This window comes from Nicotiana sylvestris, chromosome 6 (genome assembly GCF_000393655.2).
Source record: "Nicotiana sylvestris chromosome 6, ASM39365v2, whole genome shotgun sequence".
Lineage (NCBI taxonomy): Eukaryota > Viridiplantae > Streptophyta > Magnoliopsida > Solanales > Solanaceae > Nicotiana > Nicotiana sylvestris.
The window spans coordinates 119,032,979-119,054,600 of NC_091062.1; the positions used below are offsets into that span (position 1 = coordinate 119,032,979).

A 21,622-nucleotide genomic window follows, 5' to 3' on the forward strand; every position below is an offset into this window, starting at 1 on the left:
GTGATCTAAAAGATCACATGATATAACACTTCATAAAATCTCAGGAGAGGTTTAGGTACCTAAAAATATGAATAAAGAAATCTCTATGTTATGTCTTTATGAAAAAAGGGAGGTTGGAACTGGTATAAGATGTTCGTCACTACATCTAAAATAACGCTGAATACATATGAGGATCTTAAATCTGGAGAAACAATTCAAGTAGAATTGGTTTCATATGTAAGACAAATAGTTTTGGAGATGCAATTCAAACACTTGAAAGTATAAAGTCAACATAGTGTGCAATCACTTTTATCTATCTTATATGTCTAGCATGTTATGAAAATTTGATATGCACCTAAAGTCTATTTATATAGCTTATTTGACTTAACTTATATGACAATTTCTGAAAGATTTAAATCGCTTAAAGCATATACAATTTTTGATCTTGAAGTACCACATCCTTAGTGCAATTTGTGCACAAATGTATTTTGCTATATGATAATATGATAGCAAGAGTTTTTGCCGATGATGTTGAAATGACGATTCCAACAAGATCATACGAAGACAATTCCTCTCTATCGGGAATGATTCAAGGTGCAACATATTCATTCAAGTTCATATGGCTGATTTGTTCACCAAATCTCTACCGACGTCAACCTTCAAGAAGCTAATGTACAGATTGGGATGCGAATTGTTAAACATGTAAATTGATGCTCTCATCAGTGGGAGTTAATACGCGTTGTGCTCTTTTTCCCTTATAAGGTTTTGTCCCACTGGGTTTTTCTTGTAAGGTTTTTAACGAGACAACCAAAAGGCGTATTGTTAGATATGTGTACTCTTTTTCCTTCACTAGAATTTTTTTCACTGGATTTTATTTTATTTAAGGTTTTAACGAGACACATTATCTGTTGAATAGACATTCAAGGGGGTGTTATAAATAGAATTATATTTTAAGGTGAATGTCTATATTTTAGAGAAATTTTAGGGTTTGTTATTTAGTGGCTAAGTTACTTTTCCCTATAAATAGAGATATTATATTCCATTTTAAATCTCCCAAATGAATAAGAGTTCTCTTTCTAGTTTTCTCTGCAATACTCCTTTTCTTATTTTATTGTTTTATAACATTAACCATATTATATTCTCATTCTCCATTTTTCCCAGTAAATTAATCCACCAAAGTTTAAACAAAGATCCGCCAAAAGTTTTCTTTTTTCTAAAATCCGCCGAAATTTCATGAATTTTAGGGAACCGCCAACGCCAGAGGCGCGAAGTGGAAATTTGCCCAAAACTCCTCCCACTATTTTCCCATACAATAAAAAGCCCAAAAGGTAAACTCTATCACCACCGCGCATTTATCCTCACACGAGAACATATAAATCCGACGCTCCAAATCCTGCCAACTCATCTATCCGCGCGCCTCAACCATTAACCAATAAGATTTCATCTGCTGCCTCTATATATACATTGCACTTACCCACATCTCAAAATATCAGTTCACCTACAAACAGCAGCATTCAAATTCCCTTCACTTTTTTTTCTTTGTAAACACATTTTGTTTCAATGGCACCCAAGGCAGAGAAGAAGCCAGCAGAAAAGAAGCCGGTGGAGGAGAAGAAAACCACCGTCGCCGAGAAAGCTCCGGCGGAGAAGAAGCCAAAGGCCGGGAAGAAACTCCCAAAAGACGGCGGTGCCGCTGCCGGAGATAAGAAGAAGAAGAAGGCCAAGAAGAGCGTTGAGACTTACAAGATCTACATTTTCAAGGTGCTCAAACAGGTCCACCCTGATATTGGGATTTCAAGCAAGGCCATGGGTATCATGAACAGCTTTATTAATGATATCTTTGAGAAGTTGGCCCAGGAATCTTCTAGATTGGCTCGTTACAACAAGAAGCCCACAATCACTTCTCGGGAGATCCAGACTGCTGTGAGACTTGTACTTCCCGGAGAATTGGCTAAGCATGCTGTTTCTGAGGGTACTAAGGCTGTTACCAAGTTTACTAGCTCTTGAAGTTCGTTCTGATGGATTGTTGTTAGAATAGTTTTTGAGTTTATGGTCATGTTTGTTTAGGATTAGTTAAATCGGATGGTACTTTACTGTTTTTTCTTTTGTTTTTGGGGGTTTACCCATGGATCTTCTCGATCCAGTATGTGTAGTTCATATTTGCAATACAATCCTATTAAAGTTATATTCAGTTTCAATTTTTCTTTTGGTGCAAAGTGACATGATTTTTTTCTTCTTTTTTTTAAAGCTTTCCAATTAATACTGTCAATCAAATTTCTATCTTTAATGGAATAATATTTTTGGAGTTCAATTAAAAGTGGAGAAGGAGATCTAGTCCCATTTGGTCTTTAATCCAATGCGATCTCCTCTGAAGAAACTAGATGTATCGTTGAGCTATTATTTAACTGTGGATATAGCTAAAAACTTTGATCCTCGGTCTCCAGCAGCTATATGAGAAGCAGTAATTGATTAAAAAAAGGCCAATTAAAATCACTAACAGTATCTTATTAGTTGGAGCATAACTTTCTGGAAATTGAATTAGATGAAAGGTAGATCCAAGTATCTTATTAGTTGCCTTGCTTCGTGAAATTCATTTTAGGACCAGGTTTAGATTGAAGTGAGCCATTGAACCAAATGGGTCATCTAAGAGGTTAACTGGCAGTTAAGTAGAGATTTCTCTTCCTCCCAACATCCTTATTAGCTTACCTTCTGGCAAAGACCGTTTAATCCCATATAAATATACACACGTAACTAACTATGCACAACAGAAATTCCGCAAACCCCCCAATCTCTTGTAATTTCTATAACTTGACTTTTCTCCTGTTAATCAAGAAACGATGCTATATATAGTTCACTGCCTTATCCGTCGCAATCAATATTCTATACAGAATTAATTGAACATCTTTTATTTTCTAAAAGAGGAGCGCGTCGATCATAACTCCCCTAGTTCCCGGTTCTCTTAAACCTCTTCATCTGCTCTCGATCTCATCACCACTGACAACTTACCAAGTTCGTGTGAGTTACATTCTTCTCTGCTTCAAAATAGTTCTACATACATAAGCAAGTATGGGAAAGTCATTTCATGTTGAGTTCGATGTGTCTGATCCCAGTCTTCGTTTCTACGTGTGCTGTATCTGCCAAAACCATGTCGCTCTCACCCAAGATTTCAGCCTTAACTACACGGTAGGTAATCTTTTTTTCTTGAGTCAAATTAGTTTAGCGTTGTAATAGCTGAACCATCTCTAATAGTGTTGCTAATCTTTCAATTCCGAATATTAAATGAAAATATGTTTTGATTAGACACATCAGATACGTAATGCGCATATTCATCGTATTCGCGAGATTACAATGTTCTGGTTAATCTTCTCTTGAAAAATGACGGCTGCGATTCTATTTGGATAAGTTTCAAGGCTTAATTGCATTTTATGCGCACAGAAATTTGGTCCGTCTCTTGTCCCTTTCTTCTTTTGCTGTCCATTTCTCAAGTACCGCCAACATTATCTTTCTTCTTTAATTTTGCAAGAATGTGCAACAACATCAATTTATGTCTATAAGAAAGAGGGACAGAATGATCAAGAAAATGCATACCAATTTAGCATTTACGAAGTAGCAGTACTATCTTGTGATTTATGGGCTTTTTACTCCACGTTACATTTTTCCTATATTTAATCAAAGAGTAAGCTTCATACTACTATACTAGACTGCACTAGTAACTGATGCAGTGATATATATATATATATATATATATATATATATATATATATATATATATATATATATATATATATATATATATATAAAATGATTCTTCTTATTTCATTTATCTACTGTTATGTGTTTTTCAGCCAGCAACCGGGGTGACTGGAGGTGTATTTGATAAAGTGTAAGCTTTCGTTCCTGGAATAGTTTAATAGGAGTTGTCTGAACAGCAAAGAACTAACCTAAAAGATGAAATATGCAGGGTGAATGTGCATGTAAACGAAGCAGAGCAGCAGAGGCAACTTGGTCTTCACACAGTAGCAGATGTCTACTGTAATAAATGCGAGAATCTTCTCGGATGGAAATTTGTATGATACAAAAAATCATATGCATCAGATTTGTTAAATTCCATCAATGAGCAAAAATATCTAACATGATGTTCTTTCTTTCCTTCAGATTGAAGTTTTTGAAGAGGATCCAGTGGCAAGAAAAGACATGGTTATGTTACAAATGTGAGATTATTATGCTACAAACTCATGCTGTCATATTAACAAAGTACTTAAAATATTTTTCCTGATATCTTTTCACAGGGGGAAGCTGCAGGAAAGGAATGGAAATCAAATAGAAGAAGCAGTGGAACCAATCACAAATACAGCTACAGGAAATCGCCAGTAGTTGAAGAAATATAAACCGACCAAAGCATAGAAAACTCTTGCAAGGAGATCTCTTGAAGAAATCAATTGACTTCTATAGAAGATGAAACTTCAGACACCCTTTACTTTGTATTTTTCTCTATTTTTTCTCACTGGAGTCTTTCATGAACTTTCTATAATTCTTTCCATTGCTATATGTACCCTACTATGGTACTGCAACATTCCACACCCGTGAATGAGCAAGAACAAGGATTTACACAATTTCCTTCTGCTAAACGAGGGATTTATACAGTTTCTTTTTGCTAAAAGAGGGATTTAAACACCAGTATAGAATACTGATACACAATTTGCTGAAGGTTTGCACTGATACCATGATAAACTATTATCATGCCTCACGATTATAGCCTCTGAATGGGGCTCTAGAGCATGAAGTTGCAACTCTGAACCTACTGGATCTAAGTTAACTCATCAACTTGATAACCAGAAGTATCCATTATAGTCTATCCAACTTGGCTTATATCCTCATATTTGACCCAGTTCTTGGATATTTAATCACTATGTATTTTTTCCTATCTGAACCTGATGAAGCCCCAAAGCTATACAACTAGACAATCAAGGACCAACCTGGCTCATAAGCATATTTCCAGCATTCCCGACCCCAGCCAAACATTTTAACACAAAGACATTGTATAGGGGAGTCTGGGATTTAATAGCGCATGTACTACTGCTGTTAGGTTTGAATGGGTCTTTGTTCAGTAACTTTAGGCTACAGTTTAGTATCCACTGGATTTTAGCTTTTACAGTTAATTTATTTTTTGTTCTGGTTATATTTTCCTACCTTCTAGGAGTTAGCTTAGCACAATTGGTTACTTCCTTTGTATATAAACTCCATTGGAGGCTCATCTAATATACAGACTTTTCATTCTAGTTTTCTGCCTTCATATGGTATCAGAGCCAAAACAACACTCTAACGAGTAAACTATCCAAGATCCTCTCTTTTTTTCCTCTGCAAAAATGGGTTCCTCTACACCAGTTGCTAATGCTGACAACACCACTGTGTTCAAACATTTAATCCAATTCAACCCATCATCTCAGTTGCCCATTAAATTGTCTGGCAACCATAATTTCACTACATGGAAGGCCCAAATTGCCATGCTACTCCATGGTCATGACCTCTATGGTCATCTTGATGGCTCTACGCCATCTCCTCCGACAACAGTGACCATCAACAACCGTGAGACGCCCAACTCGGAGTATAAGGATTGGTTTCGTCAAGATACACTGATCCAAAATGCTCTAATGGCCTCTGTTGATGCCACCATTGCATCCACTGTCGCTTTTGCAGCCAACTCTAAATCTGCCTGGGATCAACTCCATACTTCCTTTGCGAACAAATCGCAAACTCGCATCTTTAGTCTCCGTCACCATCTCAGTCGGGTCACCAAAGACACCAAATCGATTGCTGAATACCTGCGAGAGATTCGATCTCTCTCTGATGAACTTGCCACAGGTTCTCTTGTCGCTAATGAAGAACTTGTGGTGAAAATACTGAGCGGACTCGGCCCAGAGTTTCGTGAGATCTCCGCAGCCATACGGGCACCCATCTCTCCAATTAGCTATGAGATACTTCTTGACAAACTCCTTGATCATGAGATATTTCTCAAACATGAGGACCTTAAGAAAACTACCACACAAGTCACAACAGCTGTTGCTCAATGCGTCACGAATTCTTCACCAACTCCACGCAACAATCGACGCCCACCAAACAATAACAACTGGCGTACCCCAAATAGGCAGTCCAATCAAAACGCTAATCCCCACTGGCGCAACTTTCCTAACCAATCTGTTCAACCCCCACGGGTTCGCTATCAACTATGTGACCGCTTTGGCCATACAACAAATGTGTGTCGCTCACATTCCCTCTCCAGTGGTTTCAATTGATAAAAAGAGATACTATTGTCTTTTTGATGATCAGTATAGCAAATACATTTGGTTATACACAATGAAAAACAAAAGTGAAGTTCAAAAAATTTTCCAAAGCATACATCAACAACAACAACAACGACCCAGTATAATCCCACAAGTGGGGTCTGGGGAGGGTAATATGTACGCAGACCTTACCCCTACCCGAAGGGTAGAGAGGCTGTTTCCAGGAGACCCTCGGCTCAAAAAGCAACAGGAGCCGATATATTAGTACTATAAAAATGCATAATAAAATAACAGCAATACAAGAGATATGAAATACAGAATACGAAATACGAAAAAGATGGCTGGTATAGTAAAACTAGCATACATCCTGTGCTTGAAAAACATTTTGGTCACAAAATGCTCACCCTTTACACTGACGGAGGAGGAGAATATCAAATCCTAGAACCGTACCTCAACTCCAATGGTATACAACACCTTGTTTCTCCACCACACACACCTCAAAGGGTTGCCATGGCTGAAAGCATCGACACCTTATTGAGACAGCCAAAACGCTACTTCATCAAGCTGCTTTACCATCCAATTTTTGGACATATGCTTGCCATCATGCAACCTATCTCATAAACCGACTACCCACAAGCACACTTGGTAACAAGTCACCTTTTGAAGTTCTATTCAATGAGAAACCAGCTTATGACTCCCTTCGTACGTTTGGTTGTCTTTGCTACCCATGGCTCCGGCCATATGCCCAAAATAAATTAGCACCATATTCAAAACCTTGTGTTTATCTAGGATTCTCCATCACTCATCATTCGCATCAATGCTTTGAACCCACGAGTTCTAAAATATTTCTATCGCGGGATGTAAAATTTTTAGAAGATATTTTTCCATTTGAAAATATATTTTCTCAGTTAAAATAGAACTTCTCATCTTTACATTGGGAAACTCTTTTAGATCAGAGTAATCCTTCTATTTTCTGTCAACCACTAAATACAGTTGATCCAACTATAACTCCACTGCCCCCCACTATTCCGTTGATGCGAGATACACGCCAAGATGTATGCTCACTTCGTGCCGCACATGGAAACAATCCACAACCAGATCAATCTGCAACTCATGACCCAGGTAACATTCAAACTGCTTCTTTATCTTCTGCTTCTATTGTACAACAATCACCTGCTACTGAAAACCTACAGCCCCACTTCGTCTTCCAGAGCCAACCCCCTTCCCCCTCTACTCAACCTATCTCCTCCACTCGCCGACCATCAATTACTCACGTTTATCGGCGTCGCCCAAACTCATCACACAGTTTGTCCCGACCCACTGATCCCATTGTTCAAGTTCCACAAATATAGCCAAATTGTGTAGTAACGAGGTCTCAAAACAACATCTTCAAAAGAAGAAAGATCGTTGACTACACTGCGCAAATCTCCCAGCCAGAAACACATCCAATACCTGTAACTCACAAGCAAGCACAAAAAGATTCAAATTGGAGAGCCGCCATGAATGCTGAATTTGATGCATTGATGAAAAATCAGACTTGGGAATTAGTTCCCCCAGACCGCACCAGAAATGTTGTCCCTTGTAAGTGGTTGTTTAGAATTAAAACTAACTCTGATGGATCCATTGATAGGTACAAAGCACGTTTAGTTGCAAAAGGGTTCAGCCAAAGGCTTGGGGTTGATTTTCACAAGACATTTAGTCCGGTTGTTAAACCCACCACCATTCGGACAATACTCACTCTTGCTGTACATAATAATTGGGCATTACATCAGATAGATGTCAACAATGCATTTCTTTAGGGGAAGCTTCATGAAGATGTATATATGTCATAACCTCCCGGCTACGAAAATCTGGATCATCCCGACTATGTTTGCCATCTCAAGAAGGCCATTTATGGACTTCGACAAGCTCCTAAGGCCTGGTACGATGCATGATTCATTGATTCAAATGGGGTTCCAAATGTCGCAGTGTGATAATTCTCTTTTTGTTCTGCACAATCTGGGAGTTACTATTTATGTTCTGATATATGTGGATGACCTCATACTCACGGGCAGTAATGAAACACTCATTCAACATGTAATTACCTCTCTTTCGAAAAAGTTTTCTCTAAAGTATCTTGGTTTATTGCACTATTTCTTGGGCATTGAGGTATACAGGGATGCCGACGGTTTGTTTCTCAGTCAATCTAAGTATATACAGGAGGTGTTACATGACACTCAGATGCAAGACTGCAAAGGTGTTCAGTCAACCATGAGCACGTCCACGAAACTACTGCTTGATGACGGAGCACCCAAAACTGATGGCAAAGAGTACAGATCTGTGCTTGGTAAGCTTCAGTACCTTTCGTTTACCCGATCTGACATCACCTATTCGGTAAACAAGCTAACTCAGTTCAACACCTCTCCCTCCGTGATTCACTGGAAGGCAGTTAAATGGATCCTTCGGTATCTTAAAGAAACATCCCAGCATGATATTCGTATTTCCCCACAACCTTTAACCTCTCTGTATACATATGCTGATGCCGATTGGGCAGGTGATATCAATGATCGCCGCTCCATCTCTGGTTATATTGTTTATCTAGGCACGACGCCTATCTCCTGGTGTTCTCGTAAGCAACCTACTATCTCTCGCTCCTCCACTGAGGCAGAGTATCGTGCCGTTGCTTCTGCCTTGTCTGAAACAAACTGGATCACACACTTGCTCAAAGATCTTCATGTGACGCTCTCTGCTGCTCCTACAATACTTTGTGATAACTTTGGGGTCACTTACATTGCTGAGAATCCAGTACATCATACAAAAATGAAGCACCTTGAGGTTGATATTCACTTTGTTAGTAACCAAGTCCGCATATCGCATATCCACTCTGCTGATCAACTTGCGGATCCACTCACCAAACCATTGTCCAAGCCGGCCTTCCAATGCATGCTTCCCAAGTTACGCGTTGTATCTTCAAGCCTAACTTGAGGGGGCGTAATAGCGCATGTACTACTGCTGTTAGGTTTGAATGGGTCTGTGTTCAGTAACTTTAGGCTACAGTTTAGTATCCACTGGATTTTAGCTTTTACAGTTAATTTATTTTTTGTACGGGTTATATTTTCCTACCTTCTAGGAGTTAGCTTAGCACAATTGGTTACTTCCTTTGTATATAAACTCCACCATTGGAGGCTCATCAAATATACAGACTTTTCATTCTAGTTTTCTGCCTTCATAGGATTGCCTGTAGTCAAGCAATTCTGCATCTTAAGACTAAGAATGACTCGTGCAGTCTAGCAGTTGCTCGACAAAGAGATAGTCAACTAATTTATCCCTTTCTATCCCACACTACCCAAAGGAAGAGAAGCTGCTGATTGAACAGCTTAAATATCAGTATTTCACGCAGAGCAGGGCAGACTTTCCAAAGTTTTCTACACTGTCACCTCTTTTAAATATAGGATAATTTTTTCTTTTTGCATGTCAGCTTTCTCAAACTCAGGACTATAAATCAAGGATTATCTTCTGGAAATTATTAAAATGAAGATCAATGTCATCTCCTAAAAGAGTAGTTTTTTTCCTTTCTTCCTAATAGTGAGTACTGTATACTAGATTGAAATTTTATTAGCCAGGAAAGGAAGTGAAGATATCGCTTAACAGCTCTTCATTTACCTATGTGTTATCTTACGCACCAGATTAGTTGACTTGCATTATAAGAGTTATATATATTGGCATAAACTAGGAGAATAGATTATTTCATCAACAAAGATACACTCGATAAAACCTCAACTGTAACAAGACTAAAAGCACAGAAGGAATGACGTAAAACTTCCAATTCTAACAACAGAGAATTTCAAACACTTGCCTTTCCAACAACAAATAAAACCCAAATATCCATAGTTTCAAGTTTATGCACTGCTAGCTTGATTCATGATAACTAGCACCAAAAGATTATTTTAAAAAGCACAATGCGAGGACAAAACTCTACAAAGTGCTAAATGCAAAGACATACAATTCTGAAGATCCAATGTCGTCAAGTTAACGAGAAGCCCCTACTTTTGCAAGGTCCTCAAGTGCCTTTGAGATCTGCTCCTCCGTCAAGCCCTCCAATCTGATGCCCCTTTCAACTCCTAGGTCTATTAGAATTTTATAGAAAGAATCAATGAATAGAAGGTCAAAAAGAGGTACACATCAATTCAAGACAAGCTAACTATACTAGATTTGATGAACTTTGGCTCTAAGGAAAAGCTAAAATAGAACTTCATCAAATTGGTCCTACAAGAACTTACCAAACGAGTGCAATAGTATCACATACTTCGGAGAATCCCAAAGTGAAAAGAATGTCATATAAACTAGAACCGATTAAGTGCTATCTATGGGAAAATGAAGTGCTACATACCTAGAAAACCCAACCCCTTATGAAGTGTATTCACTATACTCAAATCACTAAATCCATAAGATTGTAACGTCATAGAATATTCTTTACAGTCACATACAATTCCTTCATACTTATTCTTTGAGTAACTCATGATTCAGATTTCTATCAATCCCTTACCTGATCAAATGTTAATAAAGCATTAACCAAATGCAATGCAACAACAACAATGAAAATTTCATCTGAACTCAATAAATAGGAGCTAAATTCAACAACTAAATGCAAAAGAAAGAATTTTTTTAAAAGAGACTAATGGAGAAGTTCAGTCTACAACCATAAGTGCCTAAAATACTAATCGTTCATCAAATAACTCAACAACTCACTTCAATTGACTGCATTGAGAGCCGATTAGAAATTTGAAGAGATATAAACAATGAAAAAAAGACTGAAAAGGAAAATTACCATATCTGGCCCAAAGCTGAGGCTCGATGGAAGAGGCCTCACGAATCAAAATAGGTAATTTGGGGTTGTGAGTCTTGAGATCTCTGTAGTTCTTCTCAATGAACGCCCTATTTAAAACATGAAACAATTAATTATTGGGATTAATTTATCTATTAATCAATTAACTACCTCTCAATCGCAAAGTAACTCAGGATATTTTTATATTACTATTCGAGCTCATTTCAATGCAGTAACCGGTAATTACTTAGATAAATGAGAAAAAAAATTGAGAAACAGGGAAAAGAAGGAAGAAACCTAGTGGCAGCACTTTGAGGGGAGGATGGAGAAAAGAGGATGCGAAGCTCCTTCAGATTCCGAGACAGATTTGCTCTCCACGCCATTTTCCCACAATCTTCACCTTCCAACTATTCCCTTTGCCTTCACACAATTTCTTCTTTCTTTTATAAATAAATATACCAAAGACGTTTTTACTGGTCAGCTTTCTATGTTTCACGGGTTGTGTTTGGCCAAATCCGACAAAATCTAACTTATTTTGAGAATTGTTTTTGAAAAAAGTACTCTTGGAGAGAATGAGTTTGTTTTTGACTAATCAGTCTGAAAAGCACTTTTGAGAAATAATTTGTGTTTGGCCAAACTTTTTAGAAAGTGCTTTTAAGTGTCAAATTACAAATAAGGACATGAATAGATTTACTTAATAATTAATATTATAAGTAAATAAATAATATCAAAATTTTGTTATTACATGCAATAATTAAAAAAATCATTTTATTTAAGTAAAATATGAAAATAAAATTAAAAAGTACTTAATTCTTTTAATATAAGTTAAATATATTAAAATTCCTTCAACAAATATAAAAACATTCACCCCTAAAGACACTATATATTAAAAAGTTTCCTAAAAATAAGAAGAAATATTTATAAATTAATATCCTAAGTATTAGGTTTAAGGGTTATTTTGGTATATACTATATTTTGTTAAGGGTATTTTAGGTAAGAAGAAAAGCCAAAACTGCTTCTGTTTCTGCTTTTGGAAAGAAGCTACTTTTTTCTGCTTCTCTGAAACTGCTTCTGCTTCTTCCAAAAACACTTTTTTCCCCAAATAAGCTTGGCCAAACACCTCAAATTAGGAAACAAAAGTGCTTTTGGGGAAAAAAGCATTTTTCTTGTCTTAAGAAGCTTGGCCAAACATGCTATTAGGCTTTTAACGGCTGTACTCAAAATTTTGATTAACGGGTTTATCCTTGTACCTATTGTGGACCGGTCTTTAGATCATTGAGAATCATTTAGTTGGGCCAAATATGGCCCTTTTCATTCGTTAACTAAATAAATGAAGAATTTTTGGTCAGTCAGGTTTGCTTTCTTCCCAATTAACCACACAAACAATAGTAAATAGTTTAGTGAATGAGGTTATTGAGAATATAACCTATCTAGAATGAATGATTATTATCTTATGATTAGAAAATTGGTAAAAACATGTAGAATACTGCCTAACATTATGATACTCATGGTGGTCTTTATGTTTTGACTCAATGTGCAGGCAAATATCATACATCTATTGATTCTTTATAGGCAAGTACGTTTTGACCTTAGACTAATGGATTTTAGAAAAATCTCACCCCCCACCCCCCTCATTTCTAAATTTACAGTAATTTTTGAATTTTTTTTTGCTGACCCAAATTACCAAAGTTCCTAGCGTATATAATTACAACAATTCATAATTCCTTATAATCTGCTTTTGATTTGTGAAATCCACACAGCAGTGACATTACTAACATACAACTGTGTTACTTATAAGTAAAGGAACGAAAGAAAGAGAAAGGAACATAACTGTATTTTATTCATTACAACTTTAAAGTTTGTGCATATGGTGAAAAAGTAAAGTGCCAACAAGACTAGAGCCAAAGTCTATATATAATTTGGGGTTAAATTGTACAAACTCCTTAAAGTAGAACTATTGCTTAATTGGGTTCCTGAAGAGAGTTTTCAAATTTCCATCTTCTCCGAGCTAACGGTAAAGACAGAATTCCTCTCAACTTGTATTTAATAATCAAGAAGTGATCTTTCTATACAACAACAACAAACTAAGTAGTTCATCCTTCTATTTCGGTAGACCCTCGGCTAAACTGATCTTTCTATATAACGAAAAAAATTCTCTTCTCAGTCCCATTATTTCAGTCACAGCTTTTGAGAAGTAGGCATCTATTCTATCATAAATCCCACCCATTTTATGATTTTCTTGAATTAGTTACATTGGTTCGAAGCTAGAGTTTTTTCATTGGTGAATTCGATTTTCAGTAGCGTATCTTTGATCTTTCTTTTCCATTTTGAACTTTGTTGAAGTAAATTTGGTTCTGTGACAGGTCTACGAGTTGAAGAAAAGATTGAGAAAGTTGATACAATGGAAAGGCTCTTTACTGTTGAAAACGTTCAAGTTCGAGAAGAGGATTTCATCCATTGTAATGTGTGCAAAACCCGAATAGGAACAACAGCGGATCACATTGAAAACGTACAGATTTCTCATCACTCTCTCTCTCTCTCTCTCTTGTATCTGTTTTGTATTTTCGTTGTTGAAGTTCTGAGTTTTCCTTGTAGTTTTTCTTTATCAATTTCATTTGTACGCACCAAATTGTTCTGTGGGTTGCATACATTTCTTGAATTGTTATTTTTGAATTGTACTCAACTACTCAATTTTTCTACTGAGTTCATAAAGAGTCAATCGTTTAATTTCAACAGATGTTTATGTCATGAATTGTGATTAAGCATGGAATTCAGTACTCTATAGCTGCTTATTCTGTTATATTTCTTGACTAAGCACAAAACTCACTTTTTTGTCTGGTATATTTTGTGGATTCAAAATGAAACAACAGGGGTCTTAAGGAAAGTGTAAGTCTCGTGATTTTTGAAACTTGGGATTTTGTCATTTGCCTGTATATATATGCAGGTTTAATGTACAAGTACTGGACGACCACAAGTATGCTGAACAAGATAGTGGAAATACCGTTGCCGATATTTGCTGTGTCAAATGTGGAATGTTGCTTGGTTTGAAACTTGTAAGATAGTACTTGTAAGCACGTGATTTTTGCCCTATATGAGAATTACTCCCAAAAAATTCAAAAATAAAATGATTTTTCTTTGGTGTACAATTTTGTGATATTTTGAAGAATTATTTGTATTTGTCTGTGCGTGTTTATTCGCTAAATTAATAAAAAATACAAAAATATGTCGCATTTTGCATGTAGGATTTAATTCTACAATTGTTAGTAATTAAAATTGTTTTACAAAAATTAAAAATTACAAAAATAGGCATCGTTTGCATTTTTAGCATTTAATGTCCAAATATACAATTTTATGCTTAATTAATACTTAATTGTGCGTTAATTGTTATTGGGAGTTAATTTGCGCCTTTATAACTTAATTTAGTTCTTAATAATAGTTTAAGTATTTTTATAATTTAGTTTTAGAAAAATAAAAGAAGAAAAGAGAGCGAAAATATAAAGAAAGTCGGAATTGGACCTCTTCTTCAATTTCAAGCTATAGGCCCAAAAAATGGCCCAATCTTCCCTACGACCCAGTCCATTTCGAACTGGGTCGACCCAGTCCATTAACCCAACACCCCTTCTTCATTTTTGTCCAACACAAAACAAAACCAAAAAAAAATAAAAAAAAATAAAAAGTGAATTATCACTATTAATAGTTTTATTTTTTGTTTTTTTATATATATAAAAAAAATCCGAAAATATTTTATTTTATTTATTATTTTTATTTTAAAAAAATATATATATATATATATAGTAATTTCGGAAATGATTTTAAAAAAATAAAAAATAAAAAAATAAAAAAATGTAAAAGAATGTAGAAAATTTAAAAAAAAAAGTAAAAAGTTTTAAAAAATTTAAAAGTAAAAGAAGGTTGGAATTAAAAAATAAATATAAAGATATCTGAAAATTTAAAAAATTTAAAGTAATTGAAAGTAGCATTTTTAAAAGAAAAAGAAAAGATAGTGGTTTATTTTTTAAAGAAAAGTTAAATAAAGTGAGATTCTCTTTTAAAAAAATAAAAAGTGGGATTTTAAATAAGATAAAGTAATTAAAGTTGGAATTTTAAAAATAAAAGTAAATAAAGGTGGGATTTCTTTTTCTAAAAAAATAAAAGCAATTTGTAAGTGGGATTTCTTTTAATTAAAAAAATAATAAAATAATAAAAAACAAATCTGAAAATTTCGAAAATTTTGCTATAAATAGAAGAGAAAATTTAGGAAGAAGGGTGGAAAAAAGAGAGGAAAAACTAGATAGAGAGAAGAAAAAAAGAGGGGGCGGAGTGAGAAGTATACACCCGATATACATTCTGTATACACTGAATATACAGGGGCAGAATTCATTTTGGAGAGTTTTGAAGTTGAAAAAAAATAGTTACTGCTTCATTGCCTCGCTTAAGATCTGAAATAGTCAGAACCTTCCTGCCTTTTACTTCTTCACTATACTTGGAGTCGTTTATAGTCTCCTGGGTTTTCTGCTATTCCTACTGTACTGGTTTGCGATGTTGCTGAATCTGCTGTTGCTGTGTTATTACTGCTGCTGACTTCTCCTTCTTTTGTTCTTGTACTGCTGTTTCCAGGTACACATTTGTACAATCTCGGCTTGAAGCAAAAAATGAAATATTAATCAGGCTTTGTTCCTGTTGAATTCCTCCTGTTTAGATTTGTGGTTGAATATAATTTTTCTTTCTTCGTATAAAGATGTAGTTGAATGATTAATGAATAATGAGGTTGCATATGTATACTTTCTTCATCTAATAATGTTAGTTTAAATTACGGAGAATAATTAATCTGTTTTGATATTATGGTCAATCTCATGTTCTAGTATTATTGAATAACAGAATATAAAATGAAAGCAGTTTTTCTTTGTACAAACTCGATCGCAATTTTCCATTCGCATTAGCCGTAAACTAATAACTAATAAGTTACGTTTTTCAGCATGTAAATAATTAAGAGATTTTCTTTTAGTTTAGAGACGAACTTAATAGAAAATATAGTCATTGTAGGTTTATCCTGTAAAAATAAAAATGAGACGAGCCTCGCCAAATAAAACGTATAGATTGCGGGGCCCTCACAAAATGTATGGTTTAATTAGAATTCGGAAGGACCGTTTAGCGAATTTCACGGTCTTCCCCAAAATAATAACGCGATAGTCTCTTTAGGCGCGTGTTTAATATTTTACTTTCTTAAGCCTGGGTGTGCATTTCATGCGACCCGAATCCAAATCCCAAAACATCAAATAAAACGTGTTCCGGATTGTGGGTGCATTTCATGTAACGCAGTCCAAAGACGTGTTTTAAGCGATGTTCATATTTCTTTTAAAAACAATAATAATAAAGCGGTTAAAAGATAAAATTTGCACATAAGTTCATATTTGTATAAAATCAGACAATCAAGCCGAATATAACAGTTGAGCGACCGTGCTAGAACCACGGAACTCGGGAATGCCTAACACCTTCTCCCGGGTTAACAGAATTCCTTATCCGGATTTCTGGTACGCAGACTGTAATATGGAGTCATTCTTTTCCTCGATTCGGGATTAAAATTGGTGACTTGGGACACCCTAAATCTCCCAAGTGGCGACTCTGAAATAAATAAACCAATCCCGTCTCGATTGTCCTTTAATTGGAAAAACTCCCTTGCACCCTCGCGGGTGCGGAAAAAGGAGGTGTGACAGCTCTGGCGACTCTGCTGGGGACTTGGCCCAGAACCACTGGTTCAGGGTTAGAAATTCGAGCTTAAAATAACTGTTATAGTTGGCTTTATTTATTATCTGATTTTTACATGTTTATGCTTAATATGCTAAATGATGCTTTTACCGCTTTAATATTATCTGAATTGTGTATAAAACTGCTACGAAACTCTTCTTCTTTCTGAGTCTTCTAAATTTATGGTGTACACGTGCGCGTGACCCACCTTTCTGTTAGAAGTCATACCAAATAAGACGAAGTTGGGACAAGTAACTAGGCCGGGCAGACTTTCGTGCTCCCGGTACGTTGCCCCCATTTCGGCTCAAGCTGTCCACTTGGGTAAGCCAGGGCTAGAACAATATGCCTCAGGTTTTTTTTCACTTAGAATAACTCAGCTTCATGCCGGATCCCTAGTAGGAACGTTTGTTTGCATCACGTGCATTTGACTTTGGAGGCTCAACACAGGGGTTGGGTCTGTCTAGGACAGGTGTACCAAAAAATGAAAATGACCATCCTGATGCATCTTACTTGCTGCTATTTGCGCATTTATTTGATTCGGACTTTTGTGTTGACTGACTTTTGAATATCAGGAATAATATTTTGAAATTGAAAAAAATAGCGGTTAGGGAATTGATTGTTTATTTTTGAAAAAAAAAAACAATGCCCAAATAACTGTCAAAACTCTGCCGAAATTTTGAGAAAATGAAAAAAAAATATTTTATTAGTTTGTTTTATTAAAAGCAAAGGAAAAATAGAAAGAAAAAAAAGAGTCGTTGTTCTGTCTTGTTTTTAAAAAACAAATTAGAAAAAAAATAGTTTGTCTTGCCATAAAAAAAAATGAAAATGAAAAAAAGTCTTGTTTTAAAATGAGTTTTTATTTATTTATTTGTTTAGATACCAAAATAAAAATAACTAATAAAATAAAAAGAGTCGCGTCGAAAGTGGTTTTATTATTTGTTGCAAATATGTATATATATAAAAATCCAAAAAAGTTGTTCTTTATTTCCAAAAAATGTATATATATCTTTATTTGTTGCAAAAATATTTGTCGTGCCAAAAGTCTAGAAAAGTTTTTTTTAGATTCTCAATTTTCAAAACAAAAAAAAAATCCAAATTTTTTTTCCGTTATTGACTTCTTTAGAAAGTCTTTTTAATTATTAAAAAAAATATATATATATATATAATAAAATAAAATAAATTCGAAAATATTGTCCTTCTTCTTTAAAAATTGAAAAGAAAATTCAAAATTAAAAAAATATTTTTTTAGAAAGCGTTTCTTTTATTAAAGGTAAAATTCCAAAAAAAAATATTTTCTTTCTTCTTAGAATAAGAAAAAAAATATCTTCCTTTTACTTTTGAAATTCTCAAAGTTCAAATCAAAAGAAAAGGAATTCTTAGAAATCTTTCTTTCAAAAAGAAAATCAATCAAAAATCCAAAAAAAAATATAAAAATACCTCCTTTCTTCTTTTAAAGCAGTTCTTTTACAAAAAAAAAAAATCATAATTTAAAATCAGTTTATTTACTTTATTCATGACCGACCCGAACTACGCCGGTTTGATTCTCACCGGATGTGAGATACGTAGGCAACCCTCATCGGGTCCAACCCCCTTTATTGCTAAAATAGCCAAAAACCAATAAATAAATAAAAAACGTGTCAAAATTTTAATTTTTATCATAAATACGTCGGGCGGTGTCCAACCTCCCCATTTACTAAAAAATAGCAAAAAAAATAAATATATATGTCAAATTTTAATTTTGTCATAAAGAAGTCGGGTGACGCTGTTTTATCAAGGCATAGCCAAATGTTCCCGAAAGGGACGCCGGAAAGCTGACTTTGCATAAACAGCCACCTTTGGGTCATTTTTTAAAAATTTGGTCCAGTTGACCCACACAGCCTTAAAAAAATCTTCGTCCCCAAGGCGCTGAAGGGCCGTGTTGCAACACCTAGTTTTTATTGTAAAAAAATAAAAATAAAGAGTCAACGGTCAGGTGAATTTTTTTTTCTTTTAGTCAAAAATAAGTCGAGCTAGCTTCGACAGTGTCTTAAACCGTTCTTGCCAAAATAGCCTTAGAGTATCTTTCAGTTGTCGAAAGGCTATTTTCGTAAAAGAACGAACAAGTTTGTAAAGTGTCAAAATAATCCTCCCCGGCCTCAAAATTCATGTGAGATTTGAAAGGGGCCACATTTGCAAAAATAGCCATTTGGTTGCATTTGTCAAACGGGGAAAGGAAGGTGATCTTTTTGTTTCGAGGTTATAAATCTTTAATTAGAATATGTGGGTTGTTTGATTTTCGAGTTTGTAGGTCATCTTCAAACCTTTAAAACCCAGTTTATTTTAATATGAAAATTGAAAAAAAGTGATTAATATTGTTTATCTTTTATTGGTCCGAACTACGCAAGGTCTGATTCATGCGGGGTCATGATACGTAGGCAATCTCTATAAGATTCGACCATCACTGAAAAAGAAAAAAAAGGAAGAAAGAAAAATAAAAGAAAGCGCAAGTGCATCGCATTTCTGATAGAACAGTTTAACTGCTTAGGTGCATTGCATCTCTAATATATGATTATCTGTCAAATGCCCTGACACTAACATCATGGCTTCCCTTTGCTGTGTTCATATATAGAAAAGTGGTTGGTTGTGGTAACTCCTCCCTGCAAAGCAAATGACACAGAACCTCAGAACAGGATGGGTCGGTACTGATGACCGACAACAATTGGTCGAACAGAACAACGGGTTGGTAGAAGAAGTGAAAATGCTGAGACAACATGTGGCAGACATGTATCAAGCATGGATAACTGGGAAAGCACCACCCCCACCACCGCCAAGCTTTTCAAACTCTGGCATTACCCATCCCCCATACTCTCCATCCCAACCCACTTATGACAGCTTTCCTAGCTACCCGAGTAGCTCCATCACTCGTCCACGCTACTCCCCTTCCCAATGCTACTTCTCTCCACGAGGTTCCCAAAGATGGGCTTCATTTTCCAAATACCCAGCTCCACAGAAGGCCTATCCACCCTCACAAGCCTACCGGAAGCCCCCTGGATCAGGTTTCCGGCCCAATCAAGCATTTAGGAACGAAAGGTTGCTCAAACGAGGAAAGGCTCTCACCCCTATCGGAGTATCTTATGCAAGTCTGTTTGAAAGGCTAAAGCATGCTGGCTTGATTGAGCCGCTCCCCGCATATACTCCAGATCCACATGCAAGAAACTTTGATCCGGCAGCGCAATGCGCGTACCACTCCAATGTCATAGGGCACAACATTGAGAGTTGTCGTAATTTGAAAAGGGAAGTAGAGAAAATGATCCAAGAAGGGCGGATTGTGATCGATGACAGTAACATGGAGCACTCAAACCCTATCGAGAACTTGTTGACGGAGGTTGATGATATGGAAGCTGATAATGGTCTTTGGCAATACTAATGCAAAGCTTAGTGGCTAAGATGCCAATTTTGATAAAATGGGAGGACGCTCCGTTCCTTGGTTAGCAAGAGAGAAGCTGTTGGTGGTTTATTTTGTTGTCATTTCTGTTATCCGGATTATTCTTAGGGTTGTAATCCGAATATTGTCTTGTGTCAAACCTTCTTATCTTTCCATTTTTTGTCGTATCAGTTTGTTTAAGTCTCGTTGATGTTGTGTTAAGATTTTATTCTGGTTGTTTTGTTTGTTTTTCTAACCATTTCGCCGGAAGTTTAATACAAAAGCCGGTCTTTTATTATTTCCAGTCATCTTTTTATTTAGTCCTTTTGTCATTTTCGTTCAATGCCGATTCTAGGGACATGACATGCGCACACAGTTTGGGCCTAGTCTATAAAGTTAATCATAAAACCCTGGGAAGGTGATCAAAGCATTTAAAGGAAATAAGAACGGTTTGAGATTATTTGAATCCCGAGTCATGTGAAACCGGGGCAAGTAAAACATAAAGAAACCGTTAAATGCAAGATTCGCCAAATTGGCATGAGGGTCGTGCATGAGAGTGAGAGTGTCGCCCAGCAGTGCTTTAGAAATGACAAATGAAAAAGCAAGTGTTTAACATAATTGTCAAGTCCAGCACCATCGGAAGAGGCTATAAATCTATGTTCAATTGTGTTGTTTGCACTTGGCATGTTTTAAAGACTGGAATGACGAAGGCATTTTATTCTGCTACCTAAACACTTTATCTTTCGTTACCCCTTTTGAGCCTTATTTTATTTTCTTTCATACCCCTCGTTCGGAATCAATAGCAACGACTAGGAAATACGAAAAAAAAGAAAAAAAAATCAAAAAAAATAAAAAAAAAGAAAGTCAAATGAAATGAAAGGAATTGGGAACTACGTTTGACCTGATTCCTCAAAGACGATACGTAGGCGCCTCACGGCTCGGTCATAGGGAGCACAGTGTGCATGGTGTGCATGGTATAATAAAAAGAGAAAAAAATAATAATTAATTATAAATAAATAATCCCCAAGCAAGAAACTGGGGCAAGAGTTATGCTCGTTGTAAGCAAAATTGGTTCCGAAGGTTGTAATTTTGAACCCCAAATTGATTTGTTTTTTAGCCTTTAATACCCTTTCTTTCTAAGCCTATCCAAAAAACCCACATTACGGTCCAAAGAAAGACCTTCTGATCAGTCTGCAAAAGATGCCAAGTCAGACAAATGAGAATCTTACCAGCGAACATAACATTCTGTTCCACAGCAGAAAGGACTCTAATCTCCAGCAGAGAGAGTCATACCGGCAACACTCCAAATCCCCAGCTAGAAAGTGATATAAATGAGAGAGTCTTATCGGTGAAAATCTTCACGGACACCATAAGGCGATGAAAGCTGAGAGAAAAACCCAAAATGAGAGA

At 35.8% G+C, this 21,622-nt stretch overlaps 3 protein-coding genes and 1 long non-coding RNA gene across 4 annotated transcripts; 3 read left to right on the forward strand and 1 right to left on the reverse strand.

The window, feature by feature from the left end:
* The first annotated feature begins 1,397 nt into the window (after positions 1-1,397).
* On the forward strand, positions 1,398-2,177 carry LOC104209940 (probable histone H2B.1). The gene has a single exon (XM_009758719.2). The coding sequence runs from the start codon at positions 1,540-1,542 to the stop codon at positions 1,984-1,986; it is 447 nt and encodes a 148-aa protein (XP_009757021.1). The 5' UTR covers positions 1,398-1,539; the 3' UTR covers positions 1,987-2,177.
* A 786-nt stretch (positions 2,178-2,963) lies between these two features.
* LOC104209941 (protein yippee-like At4g27745) lies at positions 2,964-4,517 on the forward strand. Its single transcript, XM_009758720.2, has 5 exons — positions 2,964-3,162; positions 3,825-3,862; positions 3,941-4,046; positions 4,135-4,190; positions 4,269-4,517. Exons 1-5 carry the CDS (start codon positions 3,046-3,048, stop codon positions 4,351-4,353), a joined length of 402 nt encoding a protein of 133 aa, XP_009757022.1. The 5' UTR covers positions 2,964-3,045; the 3' UTR covers positions 4,354-4,517.
* Positions 4,518-10,081: 5,564 nt separating this feature from the next.
* LOC104209944 (NADH dehydrogenase [ubiquinone] 1 alpha subcomplex subunit 2) lies at positions 10,082-11,565 on the reverse strand. Its single transcript, XM_009758722.2, has 3 exons — positions 11,362-11,565; positions 11,068-11,174; positions 10,082-10,366 (listed from the first exon to the last, which is right to left on the reverse strand). Exons 1-3 carry the CDS (start codon positions 11,445-11,447, stop codon positions 10,269-10,271), a joined length of 291 nt encoding a protein of 96 aa, XP_009757024.1. The 5' UTR covers positions 11,448-11,565; the 3' UTR covers positions 10,082-10,268.
* Positions 11,566-13,183: 1,618 nt separating this feature from the next.
* Positions 13,184-14,107, forward strand: LOC104209945 (uncharacterized). Its single transcript, XR_706740.1, has 3 exons — positions 13,184-13,258; positions 13,428-13,573; positions 14,009-14,107. It is a non-coding gene; the product is annotated as an uncharacterized lncRNA (long non-coding RNA).
* Positions 14,108-21,622: the final 7,515 nt, after the last annotated feature.

Bases quoted from the DNA above. Each gene is read 5' to 3' on its own strand.
- LOC104209940 (XM_009758719.2), top strand. From the start codon at position 1,540: ATGGCACCCAAGGCAGAGAAGAAGCCAGCAGAAAAGAAGCCGGTGGAG.
- LOC104209941 (XM_009758720.2), top strand. From the start codon at position 3,046: ATGGGAAAGTCATTTCATGTTGAGTTCGATGTGTCTGATCCCAGTCTT. The intron at 4,047-4,134 runs GTATGATACAAA...TCTTTCCTTCAG, and splicing joins ATCTTCTCGGATGGAAATTT to ATTGAAGTTTTTGAAGAGGA. The intron at 4,191-4,268 runs GTGAGATTATTA...ATCTTTTCACAG, and splicing joins GACATGGTTATGTTACAAAT to GGGGAAGCTGCAGGAAAGGA.
- LOC104209944 (XM_009758722.2), bottom strand. From the start codon at position 11,447: ATGGCGTGGAGAGCAAATCTGTCTCGGAATCTGAAGGAGCTTCGCATC. The intron at 11,175-11,361 runs GTTTCTTCCTTC...TGTTTTAAATAG, and splicing joins CCTCAAAGTGCTGCCACTAG to GGCGTTCATTGAGAAGAACT. The intron at 10,367-11,067 runs GTAATTTTCCTT...AAATTCTAATAG, and splicing joins TCAGCTTTGGGCCAGATATG to ACCTAGGAGTTGAAAGGGGC.